At 35.4% G+C, this 20539-nt stretch overlaps 1 protein-coding gene across 5 annotated transcripts; it reads right to left on the reverse strand.

The window, feature by feature from the left end:
* Nucleotides 1-901: 901 nt before the first annotated feature.
* Nucleotides 902-19036, reverse strand: LOC106079101 (solute carrier family 22 member 4-like). 5 transcript variants are annotated; one of them, XM_056037289.1, is made up of 14 exons: nt 18716-18862; nt 17950-18100; nt 17658-17801; nt 16184-16404; nt 14138-14241; nt 9604-9730; nt 8980-9182; nt 8428-8602; nt 6041-6168; nt 5675-5809; nt 4464-4555; nt 4017-4137; nt 2383-2455; nt 902-1493 (listed from the first exon to the last, which is right to left on the reverse strand). In XM_056037289.1, exons 3-14 carry the CDS (start codon nt 17791-17793, stop codon nt 1329-1331), a joined length of 1680 nt encoding a protein of 559 aa, XP_055893264.1. In that variant the 5' UTR covers nt 17794-17801; nt 17950-18100; nt 18716-18862; the 3' UTR covers nt 902-1328. The 5 variants fall into 5 exon arrangements, with proteins under 5 accessions (XP_055893264.1, XP_055893269.1, XP_055893266.1 ...); XM_056037294.1 differs by having other exon boundaries at nt 18839-18860; XM_056037291.1 differs by having other exon boundaries at nt 18720-18860.
* Nucleotides 19037-20539: the final 1503 nt, after the last annotated feature.

Raw genomic sequence — 20539 nt, forward strand, 5'->3', positions numbered from 1 at the left:
AGAATGTGGTAGCGTAGTTTCTTAGCAATATTGTAGGTTAGAATGTTATAGATAGATATCTAGTAATTAATAATGTTATAAACTAAAAGGTACTCTAGTTATAATATTAGCTGTTACTGCGAACTAGTTAAAAGACTAGTTCTACGATGGAATCCTTAGGTTTCATATTGAGGATGAAAAAAAAAATTATTCACTGTTAATTTATTTTAAATTATTAGCTGTTTTTTTTTTACTAACTAGAAAAGCCTCAATTAGGAATCTACCTGAAATGTATACATATTACTTATTAAATTTTAAAAGACAAAAAAAATAGCCTGAAGTAGGAGCCCTGACTATTCATTTGCTGCTCCATACTATATACCTAGGTGTAGATCTAGCTGTTATAGCGTCACCGTTTCTTCGTGCACACAGAGACACGCGTTCATGTAACTAACTGCGATAACTCCGTTCACCTTCGTACGAATCAATTTTGCTGATTTTTTTCCCTTTTATTGGATACAACAAAAAATATTCTTATTAAAAAGACGTTTTATTAAAATAACGCAAGTGAAAAAAAAAAAATTGCTGTGCACACGGCGAGACCTAAGACGTGCGAAGTGTTTGTTAACTCTGTGTTAAGCTCTTACTGATAGAGCTTAGATAGAACGTGATTACATCTCAGCTTGGATTTAGTGAAAGGAAACACTGTGCAGAAATTATTCACTACTCCCCTTTATAGATGTAATGCAAGAACTCTCCTAAAATACCAACATCCTTTATTCAACAAGATACAAGTAGTCAGAGAACGAGCACAAAACACGTCTCACAAGACATTAAGTACTATGAACACACACACAATGGACATGACCTACTTACACGCTGGACACTCTACTGTAGACTATAACACAAATGAAGCAAGGTCTGAGAGGGGAAGTTTGCTTTATTTTTTACCGGGCAAGAACGTTGTAACCATAAGTGTAAAAAAGAAAAAACATTTTTTGTCAACATGTTCTCTGGGCATCATACATTTACAACAAGAAACAAGCATAAAGGTCTATGTAAATAATATGCCATATAATGGATGTTCCCTGAAGAAAGGTCTTTTCTTCAGGGAACAGTGCCAGGGAAAAGAAGAAGAGGCAGACAGAAAAAGCGATGGGAGGACAACATTAAAGAATGGACAGGCCTGCCATTGAGAGAGGTTCTGAACAAGGCAAAAAAAAGTGAGGAATGGAGAAAGACGGTCGACAAATCTTGCCTGGTGCCCCAACGGTCCAAAAGACTAAGGGATAGGTAAAGGTAAGGTAAAAGTAAATAATGGATGAACTGCTTTCATTTTTCCATGCAATCTATTGTGGCTGTGTTTTCGTTGTTTTCTGGGTCACTTTCTCCATGTCATCCAACGTCTGGCTCAGTTCAAGTCCACGAGTCTCGGGTAGGAACACAACGAGCAAGGGAACGACGATGCACATGACGCCGAAACAGACATTAGGCGCCCAGGGAAGGTGTCGACTCTGTGAATAGAACGAAAACGTTTCCGTCTAAATCTACCAATGCAAGACCTACGTACTGTAATGACTCAATCATCATCATCATCATCATCAAACTCCATTTGAGTGAGGGCTTGAGAGGCTCAAATCCTCTCTTGCAAAAGCCCTGGACAGAAACCCAGCTGTCTTGCGTAGTGCATAAATGTCATCATACAGGTCGAGAATTTTTGGTTTCCCAGACCTGTCGAGACGGAGATCAGCAAGTTTGGGGCAGTCAAACAGAATATGAGGCACGGTTTCCTCTTCTTCACCGCAGCGGGGGCACCGTGAATCGAAATTTGGCCATAGCCGTGAGAAATAAGAGCCAACAGGACAATGGCCTGTCCTGCACTGTGCTATAATGACTCAATAGTAAGATGCGCAAAAATTTGGTTTAGTTGGGTATTTCCTCAGTGACGCGACAGTACATTAAAAAGTTAGAACGGAAAAAGGTTAGAGACAGAATAAGGAAGGACTAGAAAGACTGATGTAGTGACTTGACGACGTGGTCTAGGCCCTTGTTTCTGTAATAAAAGCTTTGTGTTCTAAAGTCTGGATTGACCTAATTTAGTCTTTCTAGGTTGGTTTGGACATTTAAGAACTGGCGACTTTAATTAAGACCATTTCAAGTAAACAGACTCACAGCTTGTTCAACAACACCTTCGCTCAACTACCAAACACCAAAAATACTTCTAATAAAACTTATATATATTTTTTAGAGTCTAGGAATGTTAGCTGCGTAACTGTTGTAAGGAACAATATCAATATAATAAGGTAATAAGTCAGAGTGTAGTCTATCCATACAAAACATAACAATAAACCATACATCACATAGCAATAGATCCACACTCTACTATGAATTTGTTCGACTCACCAAAGTACGGGTATATGGAGCTAGTAAGGAAGCGGAAGAAGACACTGCGCATGTCATACCAAATCCAATGTTTCTATAAAGTCAATAAAACAAAAATACATTGAGACATCATTGATGATAGTTAATAAAAGTAAGCAATGAAATGTCCAAACTTTATGGACATCGTTTTATTCTCCTTTCTCTCTTGATCAAAACGTGGCACGCTGATGGCGGAACTTAATAAGCAAAATTTAAGTAGGTCATACCAAATGCCTCATCCCCCCCCTTTTTTTTTCCGAAACACATCTTTCATGCTTTCAGCCAAGAGCGCTATAGTGTTATCTCTTTTGTGGACCTGTAGGCGAAGGTGATAGGAAGAGGCTTCCATGCTGCCATTGGGCGCTCAGCAAACGCAACTTTGCTCGAGTCTGGATTTGAGCTCGAGCCCCTCTGCTAGGTGGCCAAGGCGTAGACAAGCGGTGTCTCAGACACACCTCCTACAATAAAATAACTTTTTAAAATGTATGTTGGTGCTAAAGTAATCAGTAAGTAATCAGTAATTAATCAGCCTAATGTTGATTCTGTAAGATAGTGTTAGTCTCATTATTTAGCGAAAATGTAAGAAGCGTGAAGAAATCGTAATACTTTGTTATTTGAAAGCATTTCGGGATAGGAACTTTAACAGCTTTTATTTATAAAAACATATACACTTGTTATGGAGTGTGTGTTTGTGTTCCTCTATACTAATGTATGGTGAAATATAGCAATTGGTTTTGAATGATGCAAAATAGGGGCATTGTCGTCACTTGGTCTTAGGACAGACGACTCCAGAACGTGAGACTGAAAGGTTGTGCTATTGTAGTGAGTTAGATTCTCTTTTAAAGAAACATTATTATTGAAGCTACTACACTTATTTCAATTTATCACAAGTTGATTTTGTCTAGATTATAATAAAAGCTATGTTTACTATTGTTCACAAGCAAGTTATTCAAAAGTTATTTCAAGTTTTATTAGTTACGATATAAATACGCCTACTGCCGTTTTGTTGTCTACCAGCAGATTGGTGCTACAAGTCAACGACCGTCAACAGCAACACTACAGTAGGTTTATCTATTTATAACAAAAAGAGCATAACTTGTATTTTTGTTTGAGTTCATATAATGAGTTATGGCGTGATATGGGTTCTCCTACAGCTCATAGGCGGGGAACAAAGTCTATAAGTATATTTTGAAACTTCAAAGGTTTAGAACTACTGTAAGATAGCCCAAATATATGATACTTTGGCCTAGACACTAACATTTCATCATAATGGTAATTATATTGTATGTGCTAGATATAATTTGGTTACGTAAAGACAGTGTCTTTCATTCTAATTTTGTTTCAGAAATCTAACATTTTAATTACTTTTTTTTTTTTGTTCGTTTGGGGCTTTTTGGTTGTGGTTGTTGGAGGAAACAATCCTTCGTGTCTATGGCAGTAGGTGATTTTCTAAATTGTACCTAAGATTGGGACTCTGGGGTCGTCTCATTTGTAGCTAGAAATGTGTGAAAACTTGAATATTAAGTATGTAATTCTTGAGATGCAGAAAGCTGTTCGCCCAATGATTCACGCAAGTGTGAGCGTTCATGTAACACAATTAAAAGCAAAGTTCTTACCTGACTGAAGTGGGAAATGATTCAGGGACAAAGATGAGTACAGACGAGTATCCTGTTGTTAAAGCCAGTCTTCCGAGCAGAGATAGAAGCAATGAGATCCAGTAATGGTATGGAATGTACTCTAATAATTAGAAAATCATATATTACATTAATCTAAGTCAGCGAAACCCGGTTTATTTGATACATAGCGTTTTCTATCTCATTTTCTCCCTCCCTCTCTCTCTCTCTCCTTCTTTCTTTTTATGTGATCGTAAATCCAAACACACTTGCCAACTATAATCGACAGTTTCCATTTTTAGTTGTTTGGACGTTAGCATTGACTTCATTACTTTGTCAGATACCCTTTCAGGAATATATCAGCACCTTAATAACTCTCTGGAGGTCGTAAAATTGTGTCCAGTTTTCATTATTATTGTTTTATGTATAACGTTAAGTATACATCTTTACCTGAAATTGTTGTTTGTAGAAGAACTGTTGAGACCACCAAAAAGAATCCAGCCAGAAGATGAAATATGGCAATACACTTCTTTCGACCAATCCTAATTACAAACACAAAGAAGGATTTATTCTAAATTGTGCTTTCAAAACGTTTGTTAAAATGGTTCTTACACATTCTGAAAACATAACAATCAAACAGTAAAGACTTAAACATGCAAAATTTATGTTATAAAAATTGTAAGACCTTCTCACGGGCTTGAGATCGTTACTTCCACCAAGTTATCAAAGGCTCTAATTGATAGATCACTGTTGGTAGTCACATAATATCACCTCTAGTTAGTAGACTATTTAATACTTCTTCCATTTGGATAACTTGTTGTTCGATACATGTATTCAAGTCAGAACTTCATGGATTCTACAGAAACCTGAATCAAGGAACCTGAACAACTGTAACAATTTTCCTAGAAATTCAACAGTGGATGTATGTTGCTGAGAAAAGGATTATTAGCTAGTTGGCCACACGGGGAAAACTTTAGTTTGACAGTTATAATTTTTCGAAGTAAAAAATAAATAAATGTAATTTGACTGGAGACTATATGGAGTTCTAGTGGCGTAGTCAGCGTAGATAACAGTAAATTTAAAGTAGCTTCAATTTTAATGAAGCTTATAAGGGTTCCTTAAATTTTTACGTACCTCTAATATAGATTACATCCAAATCCTAGCTCTGAGAATAGATCTAGACTAGATCTTAAGAGTTTTAAATCAGAACTAATAGTCTAGTGTTTGGTTTACAGGTTCACAATATGAACAATAATAATCACACAATATATATTCCTCGCTGGCTGAGTAACAAGCTGATGGTGTCGCGGGTTAGATACCCAAACGGAACCGAAAATTGTTTTAATTATTCTTAATTATTTTATTATATTTGAAGTTTAATAATAAATTTATTTCCTTCATTTAAAAATATTTTAAAATGTTTTTCTTGTTTTGTGATACCATCTAAAGTGTTTTAGAAAATCCAATTCCTTGCAGGGCAACAAAAAGTGAACACAAATTAATACACCTTTTAAAGTACGTAGCTTATCATCAATGCTGCTTATATTAGAGATTCCATGTATGCTACATCAAAAAGCTGATTATTTACAGTTTACCGCCGTAGATTAAAATCTCCAGTGTAAAGACAATGAAATGTGAATGTATCAATCAATACTTTTTACCTATTAATTAGCAAACAAAATAAAATCGTGGCAGGAAACTCTATGACCACTGCTAAAACAAATCCCAGGTAGAAGTCTTCATGCAGGCTTGGTGACACGAGCAGAAGTCCATCGTAAGACAAAGCGTCGACAAACCTGGGAAAATTCATTTCCTTAGTAACGGTGTGTAGCATTGGTCAACGACATGTCTTATAACTTTTGTCTATAAAATGTGTCTATAAAATCTGTAATATTTGTCTATAATATTTCTATATATATATTAGTCTAAAACATTAAACGTATAAGACTTCATTTTAAGTGATTTTGTTGATCTTAATATCAATTCTGTCAAGAACAAAGTAAATGATAAATATAAATATCACATACCATATTGAGGACGTGATAGAAGTCACGATGAGAAATCTTCGATTGATAAGTAACTTGGACAACTTGATATCATTGTTTCCCTGTTGGTCCACAGCACTTGTTACTTGCGGCACTGAATCTGGTAATACCTTAACACGTGGCCCACATTAATTTGGATATTTTAGTACGTAGAAATAATTTGTTTAAGTCGTTTATTAATTTTAGTATTATCTAGTATATCCTTCCAATGTCTCACTGATGATAGGAAGATGACATTGTTGTTAGTGAACCAATTAAATTAGCTCAATTTCTCGCTAAGCAAACGCAAACCGTTTATATTTTTACAAATGTTTTTTATTGTTCAACTTATGGACCAATTGTTTTTATTAGAGGGTTTTACTATTGTTTATGCAGTGGTTAGCGTGTGTGTGTACGGGGGCGAGAAAGAAAGACTGAGAAAGACAGAGTGAAAGAGAATGAGTGAGAAAGAGAGACAGAGAGAGACAGAGAGATAAAGAGGAAGGGAAAGACATAACAAAGAGACAACAAGAGAAAGACAGAAAGGAGTACAAGAATGAACACGATACAAAACATTGAACTCCGTAAAAAGAGAAACCAACTAGATCTAATAATAGTGTGGCCATGATGATTTAGGATTATTTATTTCCATTTTTTTTTCGCGTGTTCATAGCATGACCAACACAGAACTGAAGTTAACCCCCACATCTAGTCTTTTGTAATATAATTTATAAAAGGCGTGCTTGTTTGAATTATAATAAGAAGTGAAGTAATTAACCTGGCTAATCAGTCGTATCCTAGACTTTTAAAATACTGCAGTCTTTGTCATCATATCCTAGACTTTTAAAATACTGCAGTTTTAATCATAATATCCTTTACTTTTAAAATACGGCACATATCCTAGACTCTAGACATTTCAAATAACGCAAAGTCTCCAGCCTGCGCTGATAATTGTTACTGTGGTTAATTTAAAGGCTTGCGAAACAAAACAATTCTATAAAGAATACCAGTTAAAGCGTGCTAGAGCAAAAGCATTCACGTATCATATGACACAAGGTTTACAGAGTGAAACGTACGTTACCTCACGAGGGAATCTAGAAATCAATATCTTTCAAAACTTGCTGGTGCACAACACATATTTCTTGTTGCTGTATATTTCTTGCAGTATATTTCTTGCAGTATATTTCTTGCAGTATATTTCTTGCAGTATATTTCTTGCAGTATATTTCTTGCAGTATATTTCTTGCAGTATATTTCTTGCAGTATATTTCTTGCAGTATATTTCTTGCAGTATATTTCTTGTTGCAGTATATTTCTTGCAGTATATTTCTTGCAGTATATTTCTTGCAGTATATTTCTTGCAGTATATTTCTTGCAGTATATTTCTTGCAGTATATTTCTTGTTGCAGTATATTTCTTGCAGTATATTTCTTGCAGTATATTTCTTGCAGTATATTTCTTGCAGTATATTTTTTGCAGTATATTTCTTGCAGTATATTTCTTGCAGTATATTTCTTGCAGTATATTTCTTGCAGTATATTTCTTGCAATAATCACTGTGTGGTCTCCTTCAAAACTGTATTCTTTACCAAGAGACACTTGCCCAAAACACAACTATAGAAAGAAAACTATATGGAGAGCTCCCTGATTTGGAAACCACTGCGTAGTTCATCTCAAGTATTGGTCTAGTCATCTGAACGCTCCAACATAATCAGAGTGAGGATGAAAACTGTATGGTCGTGTGGTTTGCGCTTCTGACTCACGTGACAATGGTCTGCATCCATCTCTCGCAATCATGCACCAAAATGGGTTAGAAAAGTCTAAAACGTTCATTTCACTTCAAACAACCTTCCCAATATTATCACGTTTCTAATCAATCCACATTTAATTCAACCAAATGAATAATTGTATTTTTCTGAGGTATCTCCTTCTAAGACTAAGACTGCTTTATTGATCCTTATGGAAATTTGTTGTGATTACAAGGACTCGGTTCTCATATAAACACAACACAACAGAAACACTCACATATATAGAACAGACACAACATAAAGAGTTCATTCAGCGACTACACACAGATATCTTGATTCTTTTCATATTTCCTGATCAACGAGTGGCTTTGATATAGTCGGACAGAATAAGGTACGAACGAGTATTTGTACAGCTCTGTTCTTGTCTTGATTAACAGAAGTCGCCACTTTGCTACGACTTGACGTAGTTATGATGGCGCTGGTGGCTGTTGTCTTCCAAGATTTTCCGATTTTTTTAGACATTTTTGTCTAGTCTAGTCTAGACACAATGCACATACCATACAAAGTAACTAACAAAAATAGCAACACCTTGTAAGAGGTAGTGAACTAACCTTCTGGCCAGATTCCATTTATTTTCACTTACTTCTAGGCCTATATCATTGAGTTCCTGGTCTTTGTGGGAATACCCGTTTTCTTTCAAAACATCCAGAGCCGTCTTGGGATCCACGCCATTGATTCTTGCAATCTTCTCAACGATCCTTTCGACTTCTTGGTATCTTTTAGATGCACAAAGCCATCGGATGGACTCATCTGTGGTCCTAGCAGTAAAAATAACATTCATATGTAGAAGTATAATTTTCTTAATACTGAACTGAAATAAATTTTGAACAAACTTCTTTTTAAACCAAATACTTAACTTTCATTGACAATATAGGCAGCTTTAATTCCAAGGTTAGTATTGGCAGCAAAACAAGGGGAATAATAAGATCTTGAACAATTAAAAACAAAACAAAAACTGACTTTCAAGACTTCAATAGACACGCGTCTTTCTGTCTCTCGGTTTCTAGCGTCAACTTTTTTCATCAGTTGTCCTCCCCTTTTTATCCACTCGTCTGTCTCAATACAAACTGAATATTTCATCAGAAATCCTCAGCCAATACACACACACACACTTCCTAACACCTGATCTACTCACCACCAAAGGAAAGGGGCGTAGTTGGTGAACATGGCAAGTATGACCATAGTGTACTGCCAGTCCAGGTCCCTGGTCAGGTAGGCGACCAAACACAGCAACAACATGGACGCCGTCCACATGAAAGAATTGAGTTTCTCTATGAGGGCCCTGTGTGATGTTGGCATCAGTTCCAGAAGTTGGATGTGGCCAAACTGGTACATGCACTAGACATGAGGGAAAGAGAATCCCTGGGTTTCATTACAGTAATTGACTATTATATATAAATAAATAAAAATTATATATATATATAATATATATATATATATATATATATATATATATATATATATATATATATATATATATATATATATATATATATATATATACTAGCCATATGACTTAATTTGCGTTTTGGAAACAATTAAACGAAATAATAATGCTATAAGTAAATCGTATGCGTGAACTATCAAAATAGCTAATCGACCTAAATCCATTTTTTCAAATAAAAACATTTGCTTGTAGGCTTACATATATTTGATTAAAATAGGAAATGAATAGACTTTATTTTGTATGTTGTTTTTTTACTATCCTATAATTCTGTATCGGGATTAAAATATAAAAGAATAAAAAGAAAAACTTAACTGCACCAGAAGCTCCTAATATAAACTTTAAAACGATGAAAAAGATGTAAGTGGGTGAAAAGGCGCTGACCACTTCCGCCACAAAGAAGACCAAATTGGCCAGTACATAGGGCACTTTTCTGCCATAGCTGTAATAGAAATAAAACTGTTTCTGCTTACTTTTAAGTATGCGTCCAAGTACCATAGCTTAAGTTGTTATAGTAACTGCGTTTAGTTAAGTGAAAAAGTTCTACATAGCGGATAGTATGGTTTTTGTGAGTGAATGCTTGAAAGGAATATAATAGTCTGGCATATATTTAACTTTAAATGCACTAGCAGTATACTTTGATTTCATTGTCCTCTGTCTTTGACCAATGGTCTCTTTAATATAGATTTCATCTAATAATTTGATTGTAATTAAATAGATCTACATTTGTTTTTATCTGTTCACTCTATTTGTCTCTGTCTCTCTTTCTCACTCTATCTTGGATCAAGTTAAAACTTTCCACAATTATTCATTGGGAAGAACAATACATGAATCGATTTTTAAAAAATTACCAATTAGTCAATAATTAATAGTAAGAGCTATGGAGGAAACCGCTGCCCTGATCTCTCTGGATGAAAGAAGAGAAATAAAAATCATTTCCCAATTCACTAAATTGGAAACCTTGGAAAGGCACCCACTCAGAACAAAAATCCATAAAACTGGCACAAAAATCGTCTCAAAAGGACCAATTTCATACAGGAATCTCTAAACCTAAAAAAGAAACACTAACTTGAAAAAATTACTCTGGAATCCTCGATACACTATAATGAATCTACATCCTGGGTCGAAAGCCCTCTTCCTACTATAAGGGACCATATTGAAAACATAAAAAGAAAATCTGATTACAGACCAACAGAGCTCAAGGAAATAGTGAACTGTTTTCTACATACCAATTACCCTAGCAATCAGTGGATCAGAGTTTACACGGATGGCTCATCCCATAAAGCCACCACATATGGAGGAGCTGGAATACTTATCGAATGGCCAGATGCAGGAAAACTAGAAAAATCCATTGCAACTGGAGAGCTCTCTGACAGTCACAGAGCAGAAAGGGAAGCACTAGCACTAGCTGCTACCATGCTAGCAAATCATCCAAGTTCCCAGTCAGATTGTCTTGCTAACCGATGCAAAAACAACCCTCCAAAGCTTGCAAAACTCTGATTCCTCTTATATCAGAACAGCACTTACAAAGCTCAACAACAACAGCAGAAAAACTGTTATTCAATGGATACCAGCTCATATACAACTAGAAGGAAATGAGAAGGCTGACACACTCGCCAAGAGTGGGAGAACTTACTCTCAAATAAACTCTGCACTCTATCCAGAAGAAATGAAGAAATTAATTGTAAACAAAATAAACGAGAAATGGACGAGCTCTCATCCAAATCACAAGAAAGATGACGCTTACTATAAGCTATCCCGACAAGACCAAAGTCTAATCTTTCGACTCAGGACCGGACACAACAGAATGCGACAACACATGTACCGGAAGCTCAAAATTGGAACCAGTGAAATCTGCCCATGTGGAGTATCACCAGAGAATGCCGACCACGTCCTCCAAAACTGCTCTCTTTACCAAGAGGCCCGTATAAGACATTGGCCCCAAATCACCCCAATAGAAAGAAAACTATATGGAGAGCTCCCTGATTTGGAAACCACTGCGCAGTTCATCTCATGTATTGGTCTAGTCATATGAACACTCCAACATAACAATGAGAACGATGAAGAAGAAGAATAGTAATTGATTCTTTTGTTTCGTACCAATAGATTAAAATAATCCTTAAGTATTTACCGATATGGCTAAATACGAGAGGTTTATTCTCCATATACGGTATTTCTCCCGCATTATTGCTCGCATCAAGTTGAAACTTTAAACAGTTATTCATTGTACCTAACAATGAACAAATTTATAAAATGATCCAATTAATTTTTTTTTATATATATATTTTTTTTTATTTTGAAATCGACAAAAGGGAGATAACTTCTGAATTATTAAGAGATTTAGTTTTAAGTGTGGAATTCTTTCCCTTAGATACGTTTGGCCGTTTTTATTTATTTTTCTTCGTGTTAAGTACTGTTCATCCATAGCTAACACATCTACACTAAGTAAACCTTTCTCTTCAGCAGTGTACCCCCAGGGGTATGGGAAGAGTTTGAAGAGGCTAGGGCGTTGCATCTCATTAATTTTATTTTTTTAAATGCTTATTTATTATTAACTGAATATAATAAATAAGCATTTATAGACATAGACACATGTACGTACATTAACGGGGTCCTTGACATTAGGAATCTTTCGGAAGAATCTGTCTTTATTTCTTATGGAAGCCCAAAGGTTCCAGGTAACTTATATGTTTTTGTTGGTGCGTTTACCAGCCGATAAGCTTGAATTCCTATTGTAACTGTTTTTAAGTCCACAAGGTGGGCTAATCAACTCTAGGTGGTCACTGTGCATCACTCGGTCATTAGGTCCCACAACATTGTATACAGGCTGAGGGGTCTGAAGAAACTTTATTACTATGACTACTTTACCTAAATATCTAGTGGAGAAGCATTTTTTTTTGTGCTGAATCAAGACACTAGCCTAATAGTATCTATGAATGCATATTTATGAAAGCTTTATTAAGTTTCTACTATATTGTGTTATATTTTTCACAAATAACAATATATTATTTCGCGATTAAATTATTTCGGGGTGGTAATTTAGTAGAGAAACATATAAAAAAAAAGCCAACAAAAGAGGCAAAGAAAAGAGGCCCAAGGATTCCTATGATGACAAAGCTAAAATTGAATAGCGCAAATTCTGAGGTTTCCTTTAATTAGTAGAGAAACATATATTTGATCTCTATGCTAATATGCTTTATTGTATACATAGAGTATTAAATAATTTTTTTTTTATAGAATACTTGATTGTAAGAGATTAATTGTTTTTGATGTACCAACATAAAAGCAATATAGAGTTGTTTTAAAGCTTCGTCATGTGGAGTGGAATATATCTGGCTTCAAAAGCACCCGCTAGGATCGCCACGTATTTTAACTGTCTAGTATTGTATATACTTTTTGGAGACCTCAATTACAATGGGTTCAAGTCGGTGTTTATACTGCGAATTCCGCAACTCTTTGGTGTTTGTTAGATACGAAGATATAAAGATGAAATTCTTTCCAGCCTTTCATAGTTCACACAACAGGAGAAGATGTTTGTGATTACTAGAATATTTAGCAGATACATTCTCTGTCTCAACTTATCAAAACAAGGCGAAGAATAATTCTTTGTTTTACTGTCAAGATAAAGTAAACGCTGTCATCGCGAAACTAAAGTTATAGCAAAAGAGAGAGGGCAATAGTGGAATAGACATGTAGACATGTAGACCTGTAGACCTGCAGACCTCTCTTCGTGAGCTTCTAACACGCTCGGCTACTAAACGTGATGCTGATATTCTGAAATACATTACATAGCATTGACACAGTTTGCTAATCAGCTAGAAAATATCCCTGATTCAAACGGATAAATATGCATTAAAAGAAAAGTAAAGTTCCAATTTCAGACCTTGCGATCTATAATACAGATGATGTTAAGATCACATGTTTCTTTAGCCAACAGGTGTCAAGTGGCCAGCACAACGACCAACCGACTTTACTTTCCTTAATTAAAATTAGGTACCCATTAGAGCTGGGTGGACTCAGAGGACGCCCTAAAAAAAATCCTGAAATTCAAAATCACAGTCTTCACCGAGATTCGAACCATCCAAGGTTTGAAAGCCTAGCACTTAGCCACTCAACCACATTTAACATTAAAACAACATTCATGCCAGAAAGTTTGTTGCATGCCGAAGAAGAGCAAGAGTTGGGCTTTAGGTGGAGTCTTCAAGAATAAACATGAAGCGTGTTCTTTGACATCATTCTGGTTACTAATGCAACATGTGTGTTCGGCTTTAACCTTTTGTGTTTGGCTTTAACCTTTTGTGTTTGGCTTTAACCTTTTGTGTTTGGCTTTAACCTTTTGTGTTTGGCTTTAACCTTTTGTGTTTGGCTTTAACCTTTTGTGTTTGGCTTTAACCTTTTGTGTTTGGCTTTAACCTTTTGTGTTCGGCTTTAACCTTTTGTGTTCGGCTTTAACCTTTTGTGTTTGGCTTTAACTTTTTAAAGTTCTGAAATACATCTTGCCTTTTCCAGCTGTATGTGGAGTTGGTTTTTTCAGCATTTGTATTTTTCATTTGTAGTCATAACATTGAAAAAATGTTACATACTTTTAGACGTGCAACTGCATCTCAAATACAAATTAACGACCAGGGAACCAAATTCTATGATCTGTCATCTCAGCACAAGCTTTTTTATTCTTCTTGTGTAAGTACATTAAAAAGGGGGGGGGGACTCAAAGTTCCAAATATTGTAAAAGGGGTGCACATATGTCAAACGTTGTGGAAACACATAATATGACGACATTATAGAAACAAGACTTCGAATCCCCAGACCAAATAATAACAACTTAAAAGATATAGTCAAAATGACTTACGCGTCAGCGAATCGAGACAGGAATAAGGCTCCAAAGATGTAGCCCCCTGCGAGAACAGTTTGAGAGACGTCGGAGAAATACTCTTTTTCACACACCAAGTCCCACTAAAGAGGCACAGCATGGTGTAGTGAGGAAACAAATAATATCATTACATACAGTTTTTGTATTTATCTAATATGTACGTATTTGTTTTTTAAACTAGGCAATAGGAACATATGAGATGAAGCGTAAGTATTGTACAAATAGAAGATAAGAGACATACAAATAGAACATAAGAAACATACAAATAGAACATAAGAAACATAAAAATAGAACATAAAACACAAATAGAAGATAAGAGACACAAATAGAAGATAAGAAACATACAAACAGAACATAAGAGATACAAATAGAAGATAAGAGACATACAAATAGAACATGAGACACAAATAGAAGATAAGAGACACAAATAGAAGATAAGAAACATACAAATAGAAGATAAGAGACATACAAATAGAACATAAGAGACATACAAATAGAACATGAGACACAAATAGAAGATAAGAGACACAAATAGAAGATAAGAGACATAAATAGAACATAAGAGATACAAATAGAAGATAAGAGACAAAAAATAAAAGATAAGAGACATACAAATAGAACATAAGAGACATAAAAATAGAAGAGAAGAGACATAAATAGAAGATAAGAGACACAAATAGAAGATAAGAGACATAAATAGAAGATAAGAGACATAAAATAGAACATAAGAGATGACTTTTACAAATAAACCAGTCATATTCATCAACCAGTCTTACTGTAGAGTAAGCTTAATAGTTTCAGCAATGTCTGGAGTAATTTTAACAGGCTTTTGAATCATAAACATTGACTGCAATAATGATAGAAAACATTACGTTGTGTAGTTGGATGCTAGTCAAATTAGCTAAGACCACATTTCCCATACAGAAACGTGCACAAATCAGAATGAGTATCACTAATCGTGTCATTCGGTCTCATCATGAAATCAAGACTGATTCACATTTTAATTTTGCCTGATGTAAACTTCACAATAGAATGAAACTCTGATCCATTTCGTTTGCTGTGATTGTTATATTTTACTATACGTGATGCACAGATGTAAGTAATAATAAAGATGAATTTTAGTGCACACCTAAGTCGTGCGCTCGTCCAATTAATATTGATAATTCAAGAACAACTTCAATCAACTACAAGATGCAGCACAAAGAGATGGACTTATCGTTGTCAACAAATACTAAAACAAGTAACTACCTCAGAGACGAACAAGTAACTACCTCAGAGACGAACAAGGAACTACCTCAGAGACGAACAAGGAACTACCTCAGAGACGAACAAGGAACTACCTCAGAGACGAACAAAGAACTACCTCAGCGACAAACAATGAACTATCTCAGAGAAGAACAAGGAACTACCTCAGAGACGAACAAGGAACTACCTTAGAGACGAACAAGTAACTACCTCAGAGACTAACAAGGAACTACCTCAGAGACGAACAAGGAACTACCTCAGAGACAAACAAGTAACTATCTCAGAGACGAACAAGGAACAGCCTCAGAGACGAACAAGTAACTATCTCAGAGACGAACAAGAAACTAACTCAGAGACGAACAAGGAACTACCTCAGAGACGAACAAGGAACTACCTCAGAGACGAACAAGTAACTATCTCAGAGACGAACAAGTAACTATCTCAGAACAAAACTAAATATAACTAACTCAGAGACGAACAAGGAACTACCTCAGAGACGAACAAGGAACTACCTCAGAGACGAACAAAGAACTACCTCAGCGACAAATAATGAACTATCTCAGAGACGAACAAGGAACTAACTCAGAGACGAACAAGGAACTATCTCAGAGACGAACAAGGAACTACCTTAGAGACTAACAAGGAACTTCCTCAGAGACAAACAAGGAACTACCTCTGAGACGAACAAGGAACTACCTCACAGACGAACAAGGAACTACCTCAGAGACGAACATGGAACTACCTCAGAGACGAACAAGTAACTAAGAGACGAACAGGTACCTCAGAGACAAAGGAAGACATCTTGGCCTCAACATACTCGTAGCCCTCTCGACAATGTGTGGTGAAAATGACGTCAGTATCGTTTTTGACGTCAATACGGCATTGACCGTAGCTTACTCTGTACGGCATGTCAGTTGAGTTTGACAGGACGTCGAAGCTCTCGTCATGGATTGTCAGATTTAAACTCAGCAAACGGCGGCATTGGTGGGGTACTGACCTCCCTGATAGTAAAAATGTAAAATTTATTTAATTTTAAAATATGAGGAGAGTTATGGAAAGAGAGAGAGAAAGAGAATATGTGTGTGTGTGTGTGTTAACTAGGTCATTAAGAGAGAAAGTATTTATTGTTATTTATAGAGATAGAGCACTAATTTAATGTTAGTCTTGTAGAATGGTGCAAGGTTAGCGGCGCTGTCATAAGCTGTGTTATTTACGCTAGTCGTCTCCAAGAAACCAGAGTGTAAAGACGTGTTTTTATTGTGAGCAAAATTTGTTTAAAATATCAGTTCGTTTCATTGCATCTCAAGTTACATTTGTGTAAATAGCAATAAAAGTTATATTTAGTTTTGTTCACAGTGACCTTTTTCGAGTTATTTTAAGTTTTATAAGTTAAACTATACTACGCCTGCAGAGGTTTAGTTGTCTACCAGCAGTCTGGTACCATAAGTCAACGACATCAACATTAAGGAGAAATACCAACCACAGCTTGCAGGTTAAAATTTAACAACAAACATTAGTCTAACAACATATTTTTGTCTAATAACACTTTATTTCTAATGACATACATATGTCTAATTGTTATTGTGTGTGTGTTTCTATGTCGACGGTGGAAAGAGGTTAGCGATTGGTTGTGAATGGTGCAACAAAGGTTTCATTGTCGTCATTTGGTCTTAGGACAGACGACACCAGAACGTGAGATTGAAAGGTTGTGTTACTGTAGTGAGTTAGATTTTGTTAAAAAAAAAAACAATACTACATTTTTTTTTATCTCATATCAACTTTATTTTGTCTATATTATAAAAAAAGTTCTATTTGGTATTGTTCACAAAGAAGTTACTCAAGTCATTTCAAGTTTATTAGTTAAGATACAATACGCCTACAGCGGTTTAGTTGTCTACCAGCAGTTTGGTGCTACAAGTCAACGACCGGCTACAACACTAATTACACTCTATTTCTAATAACATGCATATTTCTAATAATACATGTATGTCTAACAACATAAAGGTTGGCTGCCTGTTCGTGTGGTATTCACTTTGGCTGTAGTTTTAACAAAAGTGAGTTCGAATCCGACCTAATGGTATTCCCGGTCGTCCAGTAAGAGGTTTGGGCCAGCTGGTATGTAACATTCTTCATTTGTTAACACCACACTAATGTCTAAAAGAACACTAATGTCTAAAAAAAAACACTTATATTTAAAAAAATCTCTTATGTCTAGCTATGTCTAACCACATTGACTACATTATTGACTACTTACCTATAAAAACAACAGAAATATAATGAAGTGCCCCCGTAACATACGCAGCCAGGATAATGCCTAACCTTGACTTTTGATAGAAACCGTTCCATTTGAGAGCATAAAGTACCTGGTCAATGACTGCCCCTTGCTCCATGGGACTTCCTGGAACATCAAACAATACACCAAGTGAAATGGAAAATACGTCAAATTTCTTTCCTTTCTATAAAATATTTGTTTCATAACAAGTGACTACGAAATATATTGTCCAATAGCTCACTGACATTTTTCATTATTTATTTTTTTACAATACCTCTATTCAAGTCACTCCTTCGTGGAACCTGGGTGGTTAGGCGATCTCCAAAACGGCTCTAACGATTTTCCGAGAAATTTAACAGTTGGTGTATATCAATGAGAAAATAAATATTGGCTCGTTGGCCACACTGGAAAAACTCTAGTTTGACCTTTATAATTTTTCAAAGTAAAAAATAAAAAAAGTAAACTTGGCTGGAGTTTAGATCTAGATTTAGAGCCAACTTGGCGTATTCAGTCAATAACTGAGTAAATTTAAAGTTGCTTCAATTTTATTGAATTTTATACGCGTTGCTTATATTTTTACGTAAATCTAATATAGAGTACATCCTGATTCTAAATCTAGAAGTAGATCTAAACTAGATGTTAAGAGTTCTAAATCAGAACTTTAGGTTTAGTGCTACATCTAGATGTCCAAATAATGAACATACCAATAAATAATCGCACAAATATACCTTCCACACAAACCGAATCAGAAAATGCATATTTTCGAATAGCTGATCGTGTCACGGGTTAAATACACAAACTGAACAAAATTTATATATATATTTTTGAAGTTTAATAATGAAATTTTATTTATTTTTATTTTTTTTTTGTTATACGCTTATGTTGTGACGGGACTAAACATTAGACGAGAAAATGTGCTTGACACTGATTAAAGCTTTAGTAAAAAGAAATTAAATTGTATTTGGAATAGAATGGGACTAGAATGAACGGCTTGTATTTTTACAACGTCCTCCGTCCAACAAAATGAAAAATGTACTAACTAACAATTGACACTTTTGGTTGGAATGTTATTTGTTTTTTTCAGAACGTTTTGTAAATTAGACAAACTTGATACACTCTAATAACAGAAACAACGAGACAACTCGACAATGAAGTATATCTACATTTATTAGCTGCCCGGACATAATGATAGGTTAGTAGGTTTAGCTTTGTTTAAGAACTTACGTGACTCAACGTGTACAACTGATTAGCAGCTGATGTGGAGAGGTTGTGTACAACTGTTTTACAAAACGTGCCTCGGTGCAGCAACAACTCATTAGTTCAGTTGTGACTAAAAATATTTCTCATAATGTAATCATTGTTTTAAAAGAAAAAGTGCTTCTAAATACGACTATCTAGAGACTGATTTAATGATATTACATTTTTTAAAAAGTGCATTGGAGAGCTACACAAGCCTAGAGTTGAAATCACGATGCACAAGGCCCTGTGTACATCTTTAGGATAATTGGGAGAGTTCTTATTGCTAGAAGATATTGACAACAAAATATAATTTGAACTGATATGTCTGTCGATGATGCTTATCAAAAAAAAAAAAAGATTGCTTTAAATAGTTTTTCAAATGTAACCATTTGATGAGTATCGATATTCTTTCTTAGAAAGTAAATAATTTTAAAAATGTATATGATCGATCCCTTATATATACGTGATTCACGCATCCATAAGTACCGAATAAAATTCTATAGACTAAACTACAGTATGGTGCTTTAATTTGAAAAAAATTCTCCTAAACAAAGACTAGGTACTCAATATTGTTTAATTCCTCACGGGATCTATACCAATTACCATAAAGGCTCTCAGCATGATATTTAGTTAGAGTTAGTCTCCGCATATGAAACTCGCCTAGGTTCTAGGGCCTTCGTATTCTGCTAAAGATGCCTGTTTATGTTTATATGCGTTGGTTTGTTGGCATATCTCTGCATTACTGCAATCACGTGACTACACTTGAATATATCAAGAATCCAATCTATGACATTCTTTGAGAACACATTCAGTAAGATGGTGGTGAGAGAGGCTGGAACCATTTACAGCTTCTTCTCTTCCGTCATCTATCATTTTGTTTCAAAACAGCAAACAGAGAGTATTTTCAATCATCTTTTTTTTTTCTTTCTCATAGCATCATTTTAAAGTAACATACAATTGTTACATCAAACTTTTTTTTTTTTCATAATTCAAGTCCAAGAACTCATCATTTACCTTGATAAACCTGGGCCCCGGCATGGTTAATTCCCCTTTTTAAAAATTATTTGTATGACCTAGACTTGATCCCCCCGCGCTGTATGATGATAGTAAAGTAGGACAGTTTGGGAAATGAGGGGGGGGGGGGGGGGGGAGACCAAGACTGCTGTTGTTTTTTTTATACGCACGTTAAAGTGTTTCTTGTTACCTCACGAGTAGCTTTACTTAATATCCTTTTTTTTTTTTTGCAAATTTTAAAATCAGCTCACTCCGTCCGTCCGTCGGTCTGTCGGCTACATTTTTTTTTTACTTTCAACATGTTATTTTTTGGGGTTCAAAAGAAAGGCACTAGACGATGTAATTTAGGTGTCAGCTCCTGGGGTCCAAAAGAAAGGCACTAGACGATGTAATTTAGGTGTCAGCTCCTGGGGTCCAAAAGAAAGGCACTAGACGATGTAATTTAGGTGTCAGCTCCTGGGGTCCAAAAGAAAGGCACTAGACGATGTAATTTAGGTGTCAGCTCCTGGGGTCCAAAAGAAGGCAATATACGATGTAATTTAGGTGTCAGCTCCTGGGGTCCAAAAGAAGGCAATATGCGATGTAATTTAGGTGTCAGCTCCTGGGGTCCA

This window comes from Biomphalaria glabrata, chromosome 8 (assembly GCF_947242115.1).
Source record: "Biomphalaria glabrata chromosome 8, xgBioGlab47.1, whole genome shotgun sequence".
NCBI lineage: Eukaryota > Metazoa > Mollusca > Gastropoda > Planorbidae > Biomphalaria > Biomphalaria glabrata.